This window comes from Microtus oregoni, unplaced genomic scaffold, assembly GCF_018167655.1.
Source record: "Microtus oregoni isolate MIOR12 unplaced genomic scaffold, Mior012 000005F_ref0000423, whole genome shotgun sequence".
Lineage (NCBI taxonomy): Eukaryota > Metazoa > Chordata > Mammalia > Rodentia > Cricetidae > Microtus > Microtus oregoni.
The window spans coordinates 17,867,978-17,889,286 of record NW_024543064.1 but is presented as its reverse complement, the minus strand read 5'-3'; the positions used below and the strand labels follow the sequence as shown (position 1 = coordinate 17,889,286).

At 46.6% G+C, this 21,309-nt stretch overlaps 1 protein-coding gene and 1 pseudogene across 1 annotated transcript in view; one reads left to right on the top strand and one right to left on the bottom strand.

The window, feature by feature from the left end:
• The window catches only part of Clic4 (chloride intracellular channel 4), a 57,379-nt gene extending 38,435 nt beyond the window's left edge, over positions 1-18,944 (bottom strand). Inside the window, exon 1 of the mRNA XM_041651966.1 lies at positions 18,707-18,944. Coding sequence (XP_041507900.1) covers positions 18,707-18,778 — 72 coding nt within the window. The 5' untranslated portion in view covers positions 18,779-18,944. The remainder of the gene's footprint in view (positions 1-18,706) is intronic.
• On the top strand, positions 5,411-6,596 carry LOC121448172 (annotated as a pseudogene).
• Positions 18,945-21,309: the final 2,365 nt, after the last annotated feature.

Below are 21,309 nucleotides of genomic sequence, written 5' to 3'. Positions count from 1 at the left end.
ATGATGCAATATGGAACACCACACCAGACATAATATTCTTTCATGCTTTTATACCTGTAATATGCATAATAAAAGTGTGCCCCAGGATTCTAACAAATATTTACTGAGTTAATAGATTGTCTCCTATATTTCCATTTACCCAGCTGTGATATATGAGACCGGAAAGGCTCACTTTTCTCATTATTATGGGAACATAGCTGAGGAGAACAGCTTCAGGAAGAGCTCGTCTGGTCCCAGTGAGAGAGAGGCCAGTCTATCAGGGAAGGGAAGGCACTGCAGGAAGCGCATCCGGCCACTCTGCACCCTCCGCCAGGAAGCACATAAATGGATGCTGGTACACAGCTCGTTTTTTCCTTCCCCCTTTTTATCCCAGCACGAGGGGGGCACCCACATCTGGGGCAGCTCTTCAGTCCTCAGTTACACCCCTCTAGAAATGCCCTTGAAAACTCCCTGGGGTGAATCCAGCCAGCTGACAATGAAGACTGACCGCCACACAACTTCATGACCTCCTGGCTAAGACCGAGTGAAGATTAACCAATACACCCTCTATCCTGAACTCCTGGAATTCACATCAGCCAGGAACAAAGAAGCTGAGAAATGATTCAGGTGAATGGCAGAATGGGTACTAGCTGGACCAGAGAGAAGGGACTAGTTCTGCTAAGGCAGCATGGAGGCCAAGGATGGGTACAGAGCGACCTCAACAGATGCTTGGTTTCGTAAACTGACTCCCTAACACCCTTAAAATCTGTTAAGTGTTGGTTCTGCTCCAAGCTATTCCTCATAAAATGCCATGAGCAGCCAGGCATCTTGGCACATGCTTGTGACTCCAGCATCTGGGTGGCCAAGGCCGGAGATCTCTGCAAATTTCAGCTCAGCCAGAGCTAGAGTCAAACTCTGTCTAAATAAATAAATTTTAAAAACTCTTTAAAGTTGTACTCTTTATGGCTGTGGTGGCTTCTCACAGCTATAAATCCTAGCATTCGGAAGGCTGAGACAAGACTGTTTGGGGCTAGCCTGAACTCTACAGTGAGTTATAACCAGCCTGGGCTAAAATAAGATCCCATCTCAAAGTTGTTGTTTTTTTTTTTTTTAAAGAATTCCAGCACTCAGAAGACAGAGGCAGAAGGATCTCTGGGAGTTCAAGGCCAGCCTGGTCTACAAAGCGAGTTCCAGGACTGTCAGGGCTGTTACATAGAGAGCCCCTGTTTCAAAGAACTGAAGACAACCCATAAGCAAATACAAGCTTCCCATAGAAGCAGGCGCATTCTCGTGGGCATGGGTGCTAGGCACACTTGAGGGCTCCAGGAAGGGCCTCAAGCGTTCAACACATTTACTTTGAGTAAAAAAAAAAAAAAAAAGTCTTGGGGAGCTTCAAGAGCCCTTATCTGAGAACAGTATGTGCTCTGGCCAAAACCAGATTTATCCCAATAAGCAGCCAATCAGAACAAATCTTACTGCCACTTAACCACATTGGGATCTAACCAATGAAAATATTCAACAACAAAAAATTACATAGAACGTGTTTCTTACATGAGTCCAGCCCAAGCAAAAATATCTTTGAGAAAGGCTTAGAATTTATAAAGCCAAGCCGGGCGGTGGTGGTGCACGCCTTTAATCCCAGCACTCGGGAGGCAGAGGCAAGCGGATCTCTGTGAGTTCGAGGACAGCCTAGTCTACAAGAGCTAGTTCCAGGACAGGAACCAAAAAGCTACGGAGAAACCCTGTCTCGAAAAATAAAAAAAAAAGAATTTATAAAGCCAGCTTGAAAGGGGGGGTAGGGGGTGATGAGACAATGACAAGGTCAAGTTTACTCTAAGATCCCTTAGAAATGGTGTACTTGAAGGAGCAGAGGTGTACAGAGACCGCAGGACTAATCCCTGTAGTAGCCTTCTCAGGGAGCCAAAAAGCCAGGGAGGCAGACTGAAAAGCACTGGCCTCATTAGCCCCGCTTAGGAAACTGTGTAAGTGTGACCTCACCCCTGGATCACACAGCTATATTTAGTTTATACCTAATATGGATGAAGTCCTGACCAGAGCCGTTTCCTCTCTCCACAAAAAGAAACTTCCTTGCTTTTCTTCTGTCGACAATGCAAAGGGTGGGCTCCTCTGAGGGGGGAGTTTTGAAAAAGAAAAGAAAGGAAAGAGAAATGACTTGAGAAAAACATTAACAAATTAGGATGTAGCTTATTAAACTTGGCCCGGAGTGACATTTTGAAGCTGGAAAACAATGCTGAAATCCAAACCCACAGTGTTCAAGAGAGGCTCCTCTACAGCGCTTCTAAAGGAACTGACTGACCAGGGCCAGACACAAGTGGAGCCATGGAAGCCCTGCCATTTCCTTCTAAACTTTCTCAAGGGTGCTAGGCTGTCACTAGTGGGGGAGCGCCGGCGTGTCACGGTGAGGCCCGGGGGTCAAGAGTTAGTTAGCACTACAAAGACAGATTCAGACAGAACTCTCAAAGGCCGAGGTGGGATCCCAGCCCTGCTGTTTACTGGCCCTTTCTGAAGCGCACATACGACACAGAATTGACATGCCTACTCCCGAGTCTATGTGCGAACTGACTTGGCTAGCACATCTAAAAAGCTGGCATACCGTGCCCGGCACACAATCAGCACTCAGTGCTGTCTATTATCCCGGCTTTAATATCTTGGCTTTTATCAGTTTGCTGTGCCCTGTGTGGGAGTAAATTGAGTACTTTCAAAAGTTTATAACATTATAATAAGATAAAAGATAAAGTCACTTTATGATCCTTGAGTCACCTACTAATTACAGTCGCACACTCGTGTCTTCAGCTTTATTACCACCCAGCGTGGTATAAGGAGGAAACTGGGAATGAACAGACTAGAGCCTGCAATTCGGCCCTTACCCCTTACAAACCACTAGCCAGCCACGACAGCACACGCCTTTACTCCCCGCACTCAGGAGGCAGAAGGCGGACAGGATGCCTGAGTTCCAGGCGAGCTAGAGATGAAAAATCTAAGCATAAAGCCTGTAAATCAGGATGTGGTAGCACAGCATGTAACCCAGCACTCAGAAAGCAGAGGCAGGAGGATTTCAATTTCAGTGACAGCCTGGGCCGCATGCAGTTGACTCTCTCGAAAAGGAAATATAAATTCATGTAAATTTACACTACCTCTATTTCTCCTTTTAAAAATTAAATGAGCTCAAAGTCTCTTGGGATGGAGAAGATTTTAAAATATCTTAACGCATCTACATTTCCTCTTAAGAAAGAATTATTTAGTCCGGCAGTTGTAGTGCACACCTTTAACCCCAGCACTCTGAACGTAGAGGCAGGTGGATCTCTGTGAGTTCGAGGCCAGCCTGGACTCAAGAGCTAGTTCCAGGACAGAATCCAAAGCTACAGAGAAACCCTGTTTTGAAAAACAAAAAACAACCAAAAAAAAAAAAGCAAGCATTATTTAATACTAATTACTATATGACCAACTTAATTGCATACAATAAAAATAAAAAAGCACGGAATTTGGAAGTACAGGAAACCAAGTCATTAATTCAAAGGCCCTCTAGAGAACCACTATATCCAGTGTCACAGACTGACCCTGACCTCTTGAAATTTCACTTTGGAAGAGGAGGAAGAGAAAAACACTCTTCCTAACGCTTTAGCTAGAGTCCTAGAGCTGAGGCAGAAGGACTAAGGGAGCTCGCTGTCAGTCACCTAGTGAATACCCGCACGGCTGTGAGCTCCTGTTTACTCAGAAGAGTCCCACTCTGATCCTGGGGCTTTTACATACTAGCTCTTCACTTCTGATTTAGAAAGGAGTCCTCCACCTACTCACAAAGCCAGGCAAGCAGATCTTAGTGACATCCCAGAGGCTGAAAGTACACATACTGCACACATAACTAATCACGGGCCAGTGCGGTCCTAACTGCACCACAGAGGCAGCAGAGGAGGAGGAAGCGAGTGGCCCGCTGTGGATCATACTCCAGGCATTTTCCTTATTAATGATTTTAATCTTACCAAAGCCCAAGAGTCAGGTTCTGCTACCTTAGTGGAAACACCAAGGGAGGCAAGGAGCCAGGATTTAAGATGGCTGCATAGCTCCGGCATCCAATTTTTAAAAATAAAAAGTGGGTGGGTGGGTCTATGTTCCACATCATGTGTGCAGGGACCAGAAGACAAGCCTGGTTGTGGGTCTCTTGTTATCACTTCTCGTGTCATGAGAATTCAGGGATTCTCATGTATGTCTGTCTCCCAGGAACACTGAGATAACAGGCATACGCTACTGAGTCTGTCTTGGCGGGTCCTTGGGATCCAAACTCAAGTCGGATCACGGCAGGCACTTTCCCACTGAGCCATCTCCCCAACTCCCCAGTACCCACTCTGATGAACAGCAAAGCACCAAACTTAACTCTCTATGAAATATAACTGAAGTATGAATTCTGATCGCCTGCACCAGCTCAATGGACCAACATTCTAGCGCCAACACAGAAAGCACAGGCGATTCTTGAGCGACAGTCACCTCTGACTCTAACTTGGGGATCTCATATCTCAAATACATCTTAGCACTTAGAGGATGAAGCAGGAAGACTGTGGGTTCAAGGTTGGTGTGGACTACACACTGAGGAACTGTCTCACCGAGAGAGAGCTAACTTATATCCTAAGAACCACTTTGAGATACTAAAGCAAAACAAATATGAGCTAAGGCACTGACTTTTCCTTTTTTTCATTTGTTTTATGTGGATCTGTCAGTTTGTTTTATAGTACTGGAGATTGAACCCAGAGTCTCATGGCAAAGACTTCACCACTGAACTACCTTCCCAACCCAGCATTTGCTTCACCCTTTCAACCTATCTGGCTTCTCGTATGAGTATTCTTGTGAGTTTAATAAGCGCATGCATTTCCCCAGTCATGTGATCTTTTTATTGTTTCTTTCCTCACTAGCCGGCTCTGTAATAAACTGTGTGCAAAGAGGGGTGGGGGAAGCCAGCACAGTTGAGCAAACATTTTGGGGAATAATAACCACAATACAGTTACACACAGCACTCCACGAAGGTCTGTATCAGCTCAATTAAGTATGGAACGCTCTTCTATGCATTCCTTTTACCCTGCACTTGGGAAAAGCAACATAAAAACAAGTCACTGAGACTAAGCATCAACTCCAAACACACCAATGCCAAGCTTCTGCAAGTGGAAAAAGCCTTCCAGACAGGGAGTTACAATGGTGCCCTAGGCAGGAGTTTTCTGGGACTCTGGACTTCCTTCCGACACTTCAGCTCCTCTGGCCACAGGAGCTCAGAGAGCATCTGCTTTGTTTCCCCTGGGCCTGGAGCAGCTCCTGGCCTCCAGCGGCACTTAAGTAAAGGCTAGTTTAATAAAAATTGCTTAAACTGGCACTAATTTGTTCCTCTGTATTTACAAAAACCTGCAATGAAAAGAGGACATGAAATACAATGCGCTTTATTGGTAAGTACTAAATTTGCTTGAGACGTCATCTTAAAAAAGACAAAGCAACAGGTTTTGGCAATTATTGTCGTGCCCCAGCATCACAGCCTACTTAGAAAAATATATTTAAAGTGATAGTTGCCAAAACCAAGGAAGAGAAGCAATGGCACAGAGTCTATGAGATGACAGAAAACACAAGCAGCATGGGGGAAATCGAGTTAAATTTTGAAGGTTGATTTGATTGAAGCTCAGATTTCATTTTATTTTGGGATAGACTGCCCTTATCCAACATTAGGGAAGGAAAGGCTCCTCAAGTTTGCCTTATGAAAGCTATCTCTCAAAGCTTAACTGGGCCGGGCGATGGTGGCGCACGCCTTTAATCCCAGCACTCGGGAGGCAGAGGCAGGCGGATCTCTGTGAGTTCGAGACCAGCCTGGTCTACAGAGCTAGTTCCAGGACAGGCTCCAAAGCCACAGAGAAGCCCTGTCTCGAAAAACCTAGAGCCAGGAGTGGTGGCACACATCTATAGTCCCAGCAACCAGAAAACAGGAGCAGTTTACCATGTATTTGAGGCTACCGTGGACCACATGAGTTCAAGGCTAGCTTTGGCTATAGACCCTGTCTCAAAATTCAGTCCCTAATGTGTTGGGGGAGAATGACACCTAGTTAGGCACCTGAAACAAAGAGAAAAATTTAAATTCTCTTAAATAAAAAGTTTTGTGGTTTTTGTTGTTACGCCCTCCCCCCCACCAAGGTAGGGGTGGTGAGACTAACCTCACTCTGTAGACCAGGCTGGCCTGAAAGATATCTGCCTGCATCTGCCTCTCAAATATCGGGATTAAGGGCCTGGGTGTTTATTCTTTATGTGTATGAGATGTTTTTGCCTTTTCATGTGCATTACATGCGTGCCTGGTACCCAGGAGCCAGGCGAACATCAGACACTCTGGAATTCAGAGTTGCGGGCAGGGTGACTTCTAGAGCCAAGTGACGTGGGTCCCTACGGGCAGTCCCAGGCTAGCTGCTTCAACAGTGTGAAGGTGGGCCTTGTCATGGGGGCCCGGGCATTGTTGGGCACCTTTTGTCTCTGGCCAGAATTCAAGGTTAGGAACTAATGGGTGGCAGTGGGAAAACCATGATGCACGTGGGGGAACCTTTGGTACATTCATGACCACCAGAATGGGCACACAATGCTAAACAGGGTGGTGACCGCCTGCTGTGCCTATACTTTCACATTCATTTAGACCCTTGTACAATAATAAAGTTTTTAATTCTAGAAAGAAGGAAGGAAGGAAGGAAGGAAGGAAAAAAAAAAAAAAAGAAGTTCCAGGCAGTTGTGGAAACCAAACTGGGTCTCTGCAAGAGCCACAAGTACTCCTAACTGTCAAGCCATCTCTCCGGCTTCTAAAAGACAATTTTTACTTTACTGCTTTGGACTTCAAAGATTTACTAAAACTCAGCATTAACTATAAGCAGCACCATGCTATCCTAAAGCTAGAGTCAAATGAGACTATCTCTATAAGCTGAGATCTCCTCAAACCAAGGACAGGAAACACAGGAAAAATGAGTGGAAGGCTTCTGAGAAATAGATTTGACAGCTGACCAGGCAAAATCCTACCACTAAATCACCAGTGTTTTAATGACACAACCTGCAACATCCACCAGGCCACCCTTTATTTTCTGTCACCTATCAGCCAACACAACAGCTAGATGCAGTCCTTTTCCAGGAGGCTGCACATTTAAAGGGTATTTCCAGCCAGCCCTCAGCAGCAGCTGAGCTACCAACTATGCCTAAGTGCATTTACTCATTCAGTAAGATTTACTGAATGCCTATTAGGAGGCAAGCAATCTACTAAATACTGCAGCGGATACGAGGATGAACTGACAGGGGGTCCTACCTACACTGACCTTCCTTTATTATGGCAAAGACATGTGCAGGCAAAAACATAAAAAAAAAAATGGCTTTCCACAGAGAGATAACAGGAAAGTAATCCTGAAGAATTAATAGACATTTAAACAGATTTATGGAACCACCTAGAGTTTAACAAATGGGAATGCGGTACGAAAGGCTGCTTCAGGCAGGCAGCATACACAGTTCATCTGGAATAAGAGACAGAAGCACTCCAACTAACTGGGGTAAAGGCCCAGGAAGCAGGAGATCCCTGTGTCCATTCACCAGTCTGGATTATGACGGTTGTAGGCCTGAATGACAGGCCATGGATTTCAAGTTAGTTTTTTACTTAGAGAGCAACAAATGGTTTCTGCACTGAGGGAGTAAGTCAGAGGAACATATCTTAGTTGGATTTTCAAAAAACATTGCTTATAGCAGTGGCTCTCAACTTTCCTAGTGCTGCGACCCTTTAATACAATTCCTTATGTTTTGCTGACCCCAACTATAAAATTATTTTCATTGCCACTTCAACTGTAATTTTGCTACTGCTATGAATTGTAATGTAAATATCTGTTTTCTGATGGTCTTAGTCAACCCTGTGAAAGGGTCATTCGACAAGCCCAAGCTGAGAATCACTGGCTCACAGCAACCCTTACCTCCCACCGTGGCTGCAAATGTACTTTATGTTCTAGCGAGACTGGTGTTAAGCATGCCCCATTCTTCTTTGCTTAAATATTCTACTCATCTTTCTTTATATCAGTTATCTCATCTTGGCTGTCATAGAAAATCATTCTGGCCAGGCAGTGGTGCACGCCTTTAATCCCAGCACTCAGGAAGCAGAAGCAAGTGGATCTCTGTGAGTTCGAGACCATCCTGGTCTACAAGAGCTAGTTCCAGGACAGACTCCAAAGCTACAGAGAAAAACCCTATCTTGAAAAATGATAAAGAAAAAGAAAAGAAAATCATTCTGCAGCTCTTTTTTTAAAATATTTATTTATTATGTATACAATATTCTGTCTGTGTGTTCAAGCCAGAAAAAGGCACCAGACCTCATTACAGATGGTTGTGAGCCACCATGTGGTTGCTGGGAATTGAACTCAGAACCTTTGGAAGAGCAGTCAGTGCTCTTAACCTCTGAGCCATCTCTCCAGCCCTGGAACTAGCTCTTGTAGACCAGGCTGGCCTCGAACTCACAGAGATCCGCCTGCCTCTGCCTCCCGAGTGCGGGGATTAAAGGCGTGCGCCACCATCGCCCGGCCATTCTGCAGCTCTTAATTCAATGGATTTTGCATTTTTTTTCAGGATGTTTCTGTTTACTTTTTGAGACAGGCTCAAGTAGCCTAGCCTGGCTTACTTAGACCATGTCCCAGGGCCACCCAGGAATCTGAATTTCTAATCTTCCTGCCTCCACCTCCTAACTGCCAGGATGAGATTTTATTCTGTTTTGGTCTTGCTTTTTGAGTGTGGGATCTTTGGCCTTGAACTAAGAGACCTTGTGTTTCAGCCTCCTGAGTGCTGGAGCTATAGGTTTGTATCACCACACCCAGCTCATTTTTATTTACTTATATTTTTTTTTATTTTTTGAGAATTTTACACTGTATAATCCAAGTTAGCCTGGAATGTGTGATAATCCTCCTGTCTCAGCTTCAAGTGTGCAGGGTTCCAGGCATGAACTCCTATTCCCAGCTTCAGCTGGATTTCTGCAGGCTGAACGGAACAGGAAGTCACCGTATATGGCAGTAAGAAGATGGTGCTGAGCATCTGCCTGCTGTCAACCATGGCTCACCTACCCACCATCCAGCTACACTGCAAGCTCCGTGATGAGAAAAGACCTGTGTTTATCATCTCAACTGCTCCTTGCTTCAGTAGTTACAGGGACTCAACAGCTACTAGGCAAAGACTATCTATCTCACCACCTCCCAGTCCACACACACAGAAGGGAGAAGTTAATTCTGAAAAACAGCTTCAATTTTTACAACAGATTTATTGTGGAACAGAATATTTGTTTAACCATGTAAAGATGTGTTCCATTTCTGTTGCAGAATAATTGTAACTATGTAAAGATGGGTTGCACTTGTTTAACTATGTAAAGGTGTGTTATATTTGTTTATCCTGCATTTGTTTAAGTATGTAAAGGTGTGTTGTATTTGTTTATGTTACATTTGTTTAACTTTAGATGTGCTGCTGTTTTTACCTTGCCTGCCTAAGGCATCTGATTGGTCTAATAAAAAGCTGAACAGCCAATAGCTAGGCAGTAGTGAGAAAGGATGGGCTAGAGGGCAGAGAGAAAAGGGAAGCCAGCCAGCCATCAGCCAGTCCACTAGGGGCCAGCCTGCCAGTGCCCAGCCAGATAGACACAGAAGAAGCAGGAAAGTAAGACATACAGAATGAAAAGTAACAAACCCCAAGCAAAACAGATGAAGAGAAACAGGTTAAATTAAGTTATAACGAGACCAAACATTCATAATTAATAATAAGTCTCTGTGCCATGCATTGGGAGCTGGAGGCCTAAGAAAGCCTGCTATACAGATTTCTCCAAAGAGCACAAAAGGAGCTCCTACCTTAAAACCATTCCATCAACACCTATTTGAACAATTCTAGAATTAGCAATGCCCTTTGATAGCTCGATTGGTTGGCTTCACAAATATAAACCTTGCTTTCTGAGGGTAGGTGTCGTTCTGCATTCCTTTAATCCCAGTGGAAGCAGAGGTAACTGGGTCTCTGAGTTGGAGGTCACCATGATCTACACAGTAAGGTGAAAAACACAAGGGATGTACAAAGAGTTCATCTTAAACAAACAACAACAAAAACCCTTTTCCTTCCTTCTAGAAACAACCAGGCAGGGCACATGTTTATAGGAAGCCAGATTTGGACACCATCTAGGTTTCTTTTATAAAGCCTAAATAGCCAGGTGGTGTACGCCTTTAATCCCAGCATTCAAAAAGCAGAGGCAGGCGGATCTCTGTGAGTTCGAGGCCAGCCTGATCTACAGAGCAAGTTCCAGGGCAGGCTTAATACATGTTAGGTCTCCCGCTCTCATAGGAAGACTAAACATTACACAAAACTTCTCGAGGACTCATTTGTACAAGTTTTGGAAAAGGAGTAGGGCATATTTGCAATTAAGAGCCCTACCAACTGCGAGGTACAAGTAAGACCTGTTTTACCAACGGCCGGAGATTGAGGAGACCTTTACCAGACTTAATGGACACTTGAAAATGCACTAACCATCCTTAGGGCAACATTTTGGACTTCCATATTCACTAAAACATACTGTCTTCTGGCCAAGCCATACAACAGGGTACACACAGCATAAGCTTACATTTTTGCTTTTTTTTTTTTTTTTTATTTTTTGGATTTTTTTTTTTCAAGACAAGGGTTTCTCTGTAGCTTTGGAGACTGTCCTGGAACTCATTTGTAGACCAGGCTGGCCTCAAATCACCGAGATTGCCTGCCTCTGCCTCCCAAGTGCTGGGATTAAAGGCATGTGCCACCACATCCGGCTGCAACCTTTTCTTTCTTTCTTTTTTTTATTTATTATGCAACCACCTTCTCTTTTTTTCCCAATTAGTGTGTGTAGTCAGATTTCAGAGGCCTGCTCTCCCAGCATTCCTAAATGGCACAAACACCTAGTTTGATTCCTCGTTAGCTTTAATGACTGCTCACTTGAATAATCTACCACCTGGTCCCTACCTTCAAAAACAAAGGAACTGGTTTGGTTCGAACACACAGAACACTGGCAAATCCTCACAAGTCCCTCCCCTGGGCTCCATCTAACTGTGCAGTTTTGAATCTCCAGTGTTTGTTCGATTTTTTTATTCTTCTCCCACACACACAAGTAAACAGCCATGCTTGGAGCTGGTAAAATTCAGTGTTTGTGCTACACCAAGTGATTGACAGTTTTACAGCTCTGTTACAATGAGAATTAAATGTTCTTCCTAAGAATTAGTTCACCCACAAAGGTGGAAATAACTTCATCACATAAACACACCAATAACAAAAACATGGAGACTATTTGGCTTCTAGTTTAGAGCTGCCTTTTAAATTCAAAAAAAGGAGCCGGGCGATGGTGGTGCACGCCTTTAATCCCAGCACTCGGGAGGCAGAGGCAGGCGGATCTCTGTGAGTTCGAGACCAGCCTGGTCTACCGAGCTAGTTCCAGAACAGGCTCCAAAGCCACAGAGAAACCCTGTCTCGAAAACCCAACAAAAAAAAAAAAAAAAAACAAAAAAACAAAAAACAACCCACCAGTAGTAGAAAAATAAGACTCTGTGGTGTACTCTGGGGTCCATATCTGGCCCCAGTTCCAATACTGCTATTGTTCAAACAACACTCAAATTTAAATGCTCTTATTTTAAATATAGTCTTATTTATCTACATTAGGCTGTGACTTTCATGAGTTTATAATTAGTCTAATACATTATTATGGTTTTAGATTTTCAATGAGGGAAAAATTAAATAATGCTAATTGCAGCCAGGCGTGGTGGTGCACGCCTTTAATCCCAGAACTCCAGAGGCTGAGGGAGGCAGATCTCTGAGTTCGAGGCCAGCCTGGTCTATAGAACAAGTTCCAGGACAAGCTATACAGAGAAACAATGTCTTGAAAGACAAAAAAAAAAAAAAAAAAAAAAAAGGGTTCAGACCTGGGGTTACAGAGATGCTCAGTGGTTAAGTGCTAGGAATGAACTCAGGGAGGTGGTCCTCGTGCTGTCCTTGCACAGGACCTGAGTTCAGTTCCCAGCAGCACCCACAGTGCAGCTCACCACCATCTGTAGCTCCAGTTCCAGAAACCTAACGGCCTCTTCAGCTCCTTGAACATGAGGAACACACACAAGTAATATACTACAGGCAAAACACCCATACACATAAAATAAGTATTTTAAAAAGAAGCCAGGAGTGAGGACACTTGCCTTTATTTCAGCACTCAGAGGAAGGGAGGTGTCTGCAAGTTCAAGGCCAACCTGGTCTATATTGAGAATTCAAAGTCAGCTAAGGCTACTTTTTGGGATCATGCCTCAAATTAATTAATTTAAAATTTTAAAGGGCTGGGGCATGGTAGCGGTAGTGTGTTTGCCTTGCATACAAAGCCCTGAGTTCCATCCCTTACCACCAAAACTGAAGTGAAACAAAAAGCTAATTGATATTCTTCCCAGTGACACTTGGGACTGACCACTGAGGTCTGGAGAGCCAAGTCTCATCAAAGGCAACAGAACTAAAAGCTCCTAAGACCTTCACAAATGCAGGCCCTGAACTAAACGTAGATCTCAGTTAAATCACACTCCAGTAGTTTGTAATCACAACCCAGATGTCATATCCCATCAGAAGCTCACTGCCATTCTCTGTACCAGCCTTTGGCTGAGCAAGTCTATCCAAGCTTTTTGTTCTACTTGATCAAAAATCTTAGCTCATCATGCCTTAATCACACTTCCCATCCTGCCTAACTCACTTCCCAGAGACTCACTCATTCCCTTCCTTCTCAGGAAACACGGGGCTCGGTTTTGGAGAAGCAGGGCAGGGGGAGTCTTGCTCACCCTCACCATTCCTCTACTGGCTTCTAAGCACCGCCCCCCCCTTGGGCATCCTTCCAGAACAACCTGACTGCCCCTTGCCTGTCACTATGGCATTAGGCATCCCTGTGTTCAGTCCCCTTGGCTTCAATACCTCCTCTCTCTTATTCTGAGTTCCTTTCAAATTTTATATTTAACCAAAATCATCACTTGGCATTTGCCAAAAGTAGTCTGCTTTAGGTCCACAGACACAGCCTTGGTAAAAAGGTAACAAGAACAGAGTTTCCATTGACCTCACAGTTTGCACTATTTCTAAGTCCTTGTGTTCCTCTCCAGAAGCCCGGGATGAACGGACCAGTTAGAAAAGGGAACACTGTCTTCACAATGAATCTGAGCTCAGCTGTTCCATCTCGGCACCACTTTCTGTAGAAATGTATTTCATCTGTTGTTGGAAAGTGTTGAAGTCTGCCCTTGAAAGGAAACAAACTCCCACTCAGATGGCAGCAGGATCCATCCACACCTTCCTTCCAGAATGGAACTAGGAAGGTGATGGGGAGCCTCCTTCAGCCAATAACCTTTAAGAGGCTGGACCAGGCTAGGGCGTGACCTTTTGGGTACCTAGAGAAAAAACACCAGCTGCCAGCCCATGGCTCTATCTCTCTGGTTCCCGCATTACACATCTGAGGTTGGACTTCTCGTTCCTGTTCCGTGAGTTTGCCCCTTATAATAAAGAAATATAATTAGAATCTTTTGGAGTTAGCTTGGGATTCTTTGACTAGCATTCTCACTCCACTTTCCAGTAACATCTGGTGCCCATTGTGGGGTGTGGGGACCCCCACGGCAGAGGCGTGGTGCATTGGGGCTCAGAAATGCATCACTTCATACAGACGCAACCAGCGAGAGGGGGAAACAGTAGTGTCAAGATAAGTTGGGCTTTTACAAACAAAACAAAAATCCAAACTCCTGATTACTCTCCTCCTGCTTGTAACCTCGGTACTCAGGAGGTTGAGGCAAGAAAACCACCACAAATTCAAGGGTAGCCTGGGCTGTGATGTGGGAGTGCCCTCTGTGTTCTGGGATTACCATTAATGAATAAAGAAACTGCCTTGGCCTGTTGATAGGGCAGAACTTAGGTAGGCGGGTAAGATGGAACTGAATGCTGGGAGGAGGAAGGCAGAGTCAGAGAAAGATGCCATGAAGCCACTGCCAGAGGTAGACCGTGCTGAAACTTTGCTGGTAGGCCATGACCTCGTAGTGATGCACAGATTAATGGAGATGGGTTAAATTAAGATGTAAGAGTTAGCCAATAAGAAGCTAGAGCTAATGGGCCAAGCAGTGATTTAATTAATACAGTTTCTGTGTGATTATTTCGGATCTAAGCGAGCTGGGCAGTCAGGATGAACAGTCTTCCTACAGACTGGCGCCCATAGTAAGTCCCTGTCTCAAATAAATATAAATAAGCAAAAAGCACAAGACACTAGGTGTATGCAGGTCAGTAACCATTTCTCTACTCCTTTCATTTGTGGTTCCTGAGTTAATATTTACCTTTCCCTGGACAGAAATCTTGGACCCTAATTATGAATATAGCCAAAAAGAAATATTGGTGGAAAATAATGACAGATACGTGAAAAGATAAGAAGTACTAAATTATGAAGGAAAAATAGTTAAGTAGATAAAAATCACATGGTATTGGCAAGCAGAGGCTAGGCAAAGGACAAAGAATCAAGGCTCATGACTCAGAACATCAGGATCTAAGAAATAAGTTTTCAAGGAGAGTAGGGTACTGCATGCCTGTAATGTCAGCACTCAGGAAGCTGAGGCAGAACTGCTGCAAGTTAGACGTCAGACTGGCTGCATAGGGAGCTCAAGGACAGCTGATATACAAAGGAAAACGCTGTCCAAAACAAGAAAGGCCAAGAAACAAAAATGGGGTCGGGGAGAAAAATAAAGTTGTTTCCAATTTCAAAGGACAGACAAGACATATGCTAACACCAACATATCATCTGGAGAGGGCTTAGGTGGTTAATAACACTCACTGCTCCTGCAGAGGACTGGAGTTCAATCCCAGCATCCCTGTTGACAACTCCAGCTCGGGGGTGATCTGACACCCTCTTCTGAGAGCCCCTACAAACATGTACATACACCCACACACGGACATTTACATACACCTGAAGATAAGAATGACGTTTAAACTTGTGCTTTTTTTAAGTGCGCTGGAAGGGGAAAGAAGCAGTCTCCTTTCCAGCACTGAGTAGCTTAACAGCTAGACACTCTGAACAAAATATAGACCAGGCAAACCACTCAGTGGGCAACCTGCACAAGCCTGGCAACCTGAGTTCAAGCTCCAGAACCCACAAGGTAGGGGGAGAATTAGAATTAACTCTCATAAACTGCCCAATGGCCTCCATACATGTGCTGCTCCATACACAGACACACGTTTGCCATATTTTTGTTTTCCCCAGACAGGGTTTCTCTGTATAACGGTCCTGGCTATCCTGGATCTCACTCTGTAGACCAGGCTGGCCTCGAACTCACTGAAGTACACCTGCCTCTGCCTCCTGACGTTGGGATCGAAGGTGTGCACCACCACCACCCAGAAAACGCAGTTTTTATTAACACAAAAAGCTTTCAGTCACAGTGGTGACTCACGCCTAAACACGGAGCGCTGTGCGGCTGAGACAATCTGCTGGGAGTTTGAAGCCAGTGTGAGCGCCAGCGCTAACTCAAGCCAGGCTGCGAACTCAGGCCAGGCTGGGAGAGTCTATGTCCAAAAAAAGAAGTCATCTGCTATAAATTCAGGATAGCTGGCTGAGTAGAATGCAGTTTAGCCTACCACCATAGACAACCAGTGTCTGCCCCTCATTGCTTTCAAAACAACTGTATTTTTAAGAGAATTTCCCCAACTGCGTTCTCTCACACACAGGTTGAGAAGACATCAGCACCCTTTACCACATTGTACTTTTCCCTTTTTTCCTCCTTCCAAACAACTAACCAGGTCTGTATCAGCACAAAAGTGGCCTATATTTAGTAAGCGTAGAAGAGTAAAAGCCATTTCACAGATGAAAAACATGAAGCTTGGGAGAAAACAAATTGCCCAGGATAGCCCTGTCAGTGAGCAAAGAAATCTAAGACCGACCTTTGGCTTCAAAGCCCAGAGAGGCCTGTGAAGTCAATGGTTTACGCCACAACTGCGGAACACTGGGAAGGGGCACACAAGTGACTCAAGTCTGAGAACGCGCACCCCACCCATCTCCTCTTGGAAGTACTAAATCAGCAGTGAGCGGGACATCGGGCATCCATTATGTCCTTCCTAAGGGTGTGTGTGTGTGTTGCTGAAAACTGCACATAGGGCCTTGGCCATGCTAGGCCAAGTGTTCTACCACTGAGCTACATCTCCAATCCCTTCTTAATTTTTAAACATTTTTCTTGGTATTATATTGCCTAAGACCTCCAGAACATAGGCAGGGCAATGATGGTACACACCTTTAATCCCAGCACTCAGGGAGGCAGAGACAGGCGGATTTCTGTGAGTTCGAGGCTAGCCTGGTCTACAGAGCGACCAGAGAAACACAGAAATCCTGAATTAAAAAACTAAAAAACTCCAGAACCACACTGAGTAGAAGCTAGAAATTATAGTATTCGTGCATGGTTCTAATGGTTATGTTTGCTCCTGTTGATTTTGGAACTGGGTCTCCCTGCATAGCCCTGGCTAATGTGGCACTCACTATGTAGACCAGGCTGCCTCTGCCTCCCAAATGCTGGGATTAAAGGACCAGGCTTGCCGGGTGGTGGTGGCGCACACCTTTAATCCCAGCACTAGGGAGGCAGAGTCAGCAGATCTCTGTGAGTCTGAGGTCAGCCTGGTCTACAGAACAAGCTCCGGGACAGCCAGGAGTATGACACTGAGAAACTGTGTCTCAAAAAAACCAAAAAAAAAAAAAAAAAAAAAAAGGTGTGGGGGGAGTTGCTGGGGTTGTTTATAATTCTGAGCTGAATTCAGGTTTTACCAATAAGCACTGTTCTTCAGATGAACACATACACTTTGGAGGTTGTTTAGTTTATCAAAACTCCTTCCTGCTGGGTATGATGTTTCATAGCTGTAATCCCAGCAAGCTGAGGCAGCCTAGACTACTTGAGTTCTAAAACAGCCTAGGATACAGATAAGATTCCGCCTCAGAAAAACAGAGGGCAGATGAGAAACGGAAAATTTGTTATGGCCAGATCTCTGGTCTAGCCTTTTCCCTTCTCCATGCTGTTTCCCACTCCCCTCTTCCCTTTCTCAACTTCAGATTCCTTCCTACACGCCTCAAAGTTAAATCATATCTGTCACCTCCAGTCACAGAGCCAAAGATTTGGGGAGTCCGATGCCTTTCGCTTTCAAGTCTCTAGACCAGTGGTTCTCAACCTTCCTAAGGCTGCAACACTTTATTACAGTTCCTCATATTGTGACGACTCCCAGCCATAAAGGTATTTTCGTCGCTACTTCATAACTGTAATTTTGCTACTGTTCTGAAACGGAACGTAAATACGTGTTTTCCGACGTTGGACAGCGGGGTCGCGACCCACAGATTGAGAACAACTGCTCTAGACCAACACCGTTTCTAAAACTGGCAACCGAAAGAAAACTAGCAAGACAGACATTGTTACCACCCTGTAGATTTCTGCCTTCCATCTCTGGAACCCATCCTTCAATAATTTCCTCTCTTTCAAATTAAAACTAAGAGGGGCAGACTCGCACTGGATCCCTGCTGAATTTCTAATGTGTTGCCTGGTTCGGCATAATCCTGGCTATCTAGTGGCTGACCGAATCTCAGGGTTTCAAAGGCGGTTCAGGAAAGCCGAGGAAGACAGACGTTTCTAACTTTTTTCTCCAAAAGGGAGGGGCGCGGATACAGTCGAATTAGGCAGTTCCAGGATTTAAAAACTGAAGGGGACGAGAGGAATGAACCTTTGAAAGCCCGAGGGAGCTAAGAATTCTTTCTGGCAATCAATATTTCTTTCGAATCAAAAGCGCTAGCCGAGGTGGCAACACCAACGCGGGTAGCCAAAAGGTTGCATCATGTGGAACCGCGCCGCGCTTGAGAAACAAGAAAACCAGATGGTGGTAAAATACCGGACAGGAAAACCCAAGTCGGGAATCTCCGTCTTCTCCGGAAGCCCTAGGGCATCCACCCTTCTTTTCGTTTTTGCTCTTCTTTCCTCTTCTCTTTTTTTCTGTTGTCTGGGGTTTTGGGGAGGTATCAGTCTCCCATTAGTATCCCTGGCTGGACTCGATCTCGAGGCACTCCTTAAACCTCAGCTGCTGGGTCTTAGCTTAATCACCACGTCCGCATTAAAGGGGAAAAAAAAGATCTCACTTTCCCCGTGGGGGAGAAGGACAGGTCCCACCTATCCCAGGCTTGCCCTGACCTCGGTAAGCAGCCAAGGCTGGCTCTGAAAGCCCACTCTTCTTGGCTCCGCCTTCCCTGTTGCTGGGTTTAAGGCGTGCGCCACCCAGCCCCGCTCCCGGTTTTCCCCGGTATTTTATTTAATATTGCATAGAAATTAAAGTTTCAGTTTCACACAGGCGGAGCGCCAGCGCTAGAGTAAGTTGGGTGAGCGATCAGCCCGGGTGGCCCGAGGCGGGGTGGGGCCCGACAGGGCGAGGAGGGTGACAGGACCCACGCGGCGCAGCGGAGCGAAAGCGTCCGGCCCTGCGGAGTCGGCTCTCGCTCGCAGCGCCCGCCCGCCCGCCCGCTCACCCGCGGGTTCCGCCTAGGTCCCGCTGCGCTGCGTGGCGGGAAGGCGCGGGGCCGAGACAATGGGAAGGGGCGCGGGAGGCACGGCTCTGCCTCGGGCCGCGGGGACGCCGCGTGGGGGCGCCTCGGGGCGAGGGAGGGGACACGGGCCACCCCGGGACGGCGAGCGCTCACCTTGACGAAGAGCTCGATGAGGGGCTCTTTGTCCTCCTCCTTCAACCCGTTCAGGGGCATCGATAGCGCCATGGCCGGCTGGGCTGGGCTCCGCGGACTGCGGCTGTTGGCTGTGGCTCCGGGGCTGCTGTGGCTCTCTCGCTCGCTCGCTGGACAGTCCCGACGTCAAGCTGCCCGCCCGCGGCCACAGATCCTCAGCACCGCCTCACGCCTCGCGCGCGACTCGGAGGGGGTTGCGGTCCCAGCTACTTCAAACCGCTGGGCGGGACCCGCTGGGCGTGGTGTGGGCGGGGCAGCGGCCCGGCGCCTCGGACTCTGCGGGGGAAGTGGGCGGGACGGGCCGTGAGGGGCGTGGCCTCGGGCGAGGAAGGCGGGGGAGAGCGGTTTGGCTTCCCCGACGGACCACTGGGGAGCCTGGAGGACCGCAGGGCGTGGCCTAGGCTAGGCAGAGCGGATGGGCGGGGTGGGACCGTGAGCCACGCCCCCTCAGGGGGCGGGAGGGTAAGGTCCCCGGAGCCGGAGCCTGACACCGCCTCCCTCCGCGGCGCGGCCGCGTCCTCCGCAGCTGCTGCTGGTTGGGTGCCAGGTGACCTCATGCGGCGTCCCGCCTCGCGCCCTCTCCCCCGCTGCCGCCGCAGGACTCCTCGTCATCCCCGCCCGTTCCCGGGGCGGCGGCTTCCCCGGCTCCTTCAGTTAGGTGCGGCCGCCTTTTCCTGGAAAACTTTTGCGAAAGTTTTCATGTCCTTAAGAAATTCTTTTTTTCTTCTTCTTCTGACTGCGGACATCCTCTCGGGATGCTTCTCTATTAAATGTTAAGATACTCAAAAACTCGTATAAAGCCGTGCTGTGTCCTCGGCTCCGAGTTAGACGGAAACGATAGGACAGGATCCCGCTCCACTACAGCCCCGGTGCCTAGGGCAGCGCCAGACTCCTAAATCGCTATCCATGCTCTTTGCACCGCCTAGATCGATTCCTTTCCTTAGTTCATCTGGAGAACTTTAGTGTTCTCCGCCTTAGAGCCACCTGAGTGACGCCCTCAGAGCGCGGGGGTCAGAGTACTCTAGACCCTGAGGGCAGAGACCGGAGAGACACGTGGTGGGCTGTGGATTGCCTGGGGTGAATGCCACCTCAGGAAAATATGCCTTCTGGCTTTCCTTGATCTAGTCATTCTGTGTACCTCCCAGGTTGGGGTGATGAGTAAGTTGATTAGAAAGGCCAGATTAGGGGTGGGGGCGGATACGGCCTGGTGTGGATCAGAAAGCTTCTACAAATTGGAATGTGTGAAAATACGATGCATCCTGCAACTTTATCCTCATTCAATCCAATGCCAGTTACTAGGTTCTCTGAAAGGCATGCTGTGCCCAAACAGTCAGCTCCAGCAATTCTCTGAAGTGCAACTGTTCACAATTTTGACACTGAACTTAAATGCCCTAAACCTCCTTGGCCTGATTTAGGGACACGTGCATGGCTAGGCTCAGGCAGGAGGGTGGAGGGTTTGAGGACAGTTCGGATATATTACAAGACTGCCCCCCCCAAAAAAAAAAAACAGAAAAATAGAATAAGGACAGTAAGTTGATTCAACAAGTAAAAACATTCGCTTTGCAAGACTGATAGCCTGGATCTGATGTTGGGGAAATCACCTAAAGGCAGAAGGAGAAAACCAGCTCAATAAATTTGTCCTCTGACTTCTACATGAGTGAGTGCCATGACACACATACAACCTTTTGTTTTGTTTTGTTTTTCAAGACAGGCTTTCTCTGGGTAACAGCCCTGGCTGTCCTAGAACTCACTCTGTAAACGTGGCTGGTCTTGAACTTACCGAGATCCTCCTGCCTCTGCCTCTGCCTCGAGTGCAGGAATTAACCTCCACCTCCCAACTTCTAGCACAGCAGCCAGCAATAATAGTGTTTTTTGTTTGTTTGTTCTTTGAGACAGGGTTTCTTTCTCTGTGTAGTCCCGGCTCTCCTGGAACTCGCTCTGTAGACCAGGTTGTCCTTAAACTCAAAGATCTGCCTGCCTCTGCCTCCCTACTGAATTTTTAATAGAGTCAATTGGTAGACTGTCAGCCTAGTACACTCAAAGCCCTGAGTTCAGTTCCCAGTACTGCATAAACTGAGTGTGATGCCTGTCATCCCTGCACTCCAGAAGAAGATTAAGAGTTTAGGGTCATCCTCAGTTTATATAATGAGTTTGAAGCCAACCTGGTCTTTTTCTTTCTTTCTTTCTTTCTTTCTTTCTTTTTTTTTTTTTGTTTTTGTTTTTCGAAACAGGGTTTCTTTGTAGCTTTTGGAGCCTGTCCTGGAAGTAGCTCTTGTAGACCAGGCTGGCCTCGAACTCACAGAGATCTGCCTGCCTCTGCTTCCCAAGTGCAAGTGCTGGGATTAAAGGCGTGCGTGCGCCACCACCGCCCAGCGAGATTCTGTCTTAAAAAAAAAAAAGACTTCCTTTCAGTATCTAGACAAGAGAGAGGGTGGTGCTGGCTACTGCCTTGTGTAGTTAGGGGGAGCTGATACCTCATGGGGGGCTCTGGCATTCTGTCCACCCCCGCAGGTGAGGCCAGCATCATGTTCAACTCAGTGACCAGCTAGTTTGTGAAAAGTAAG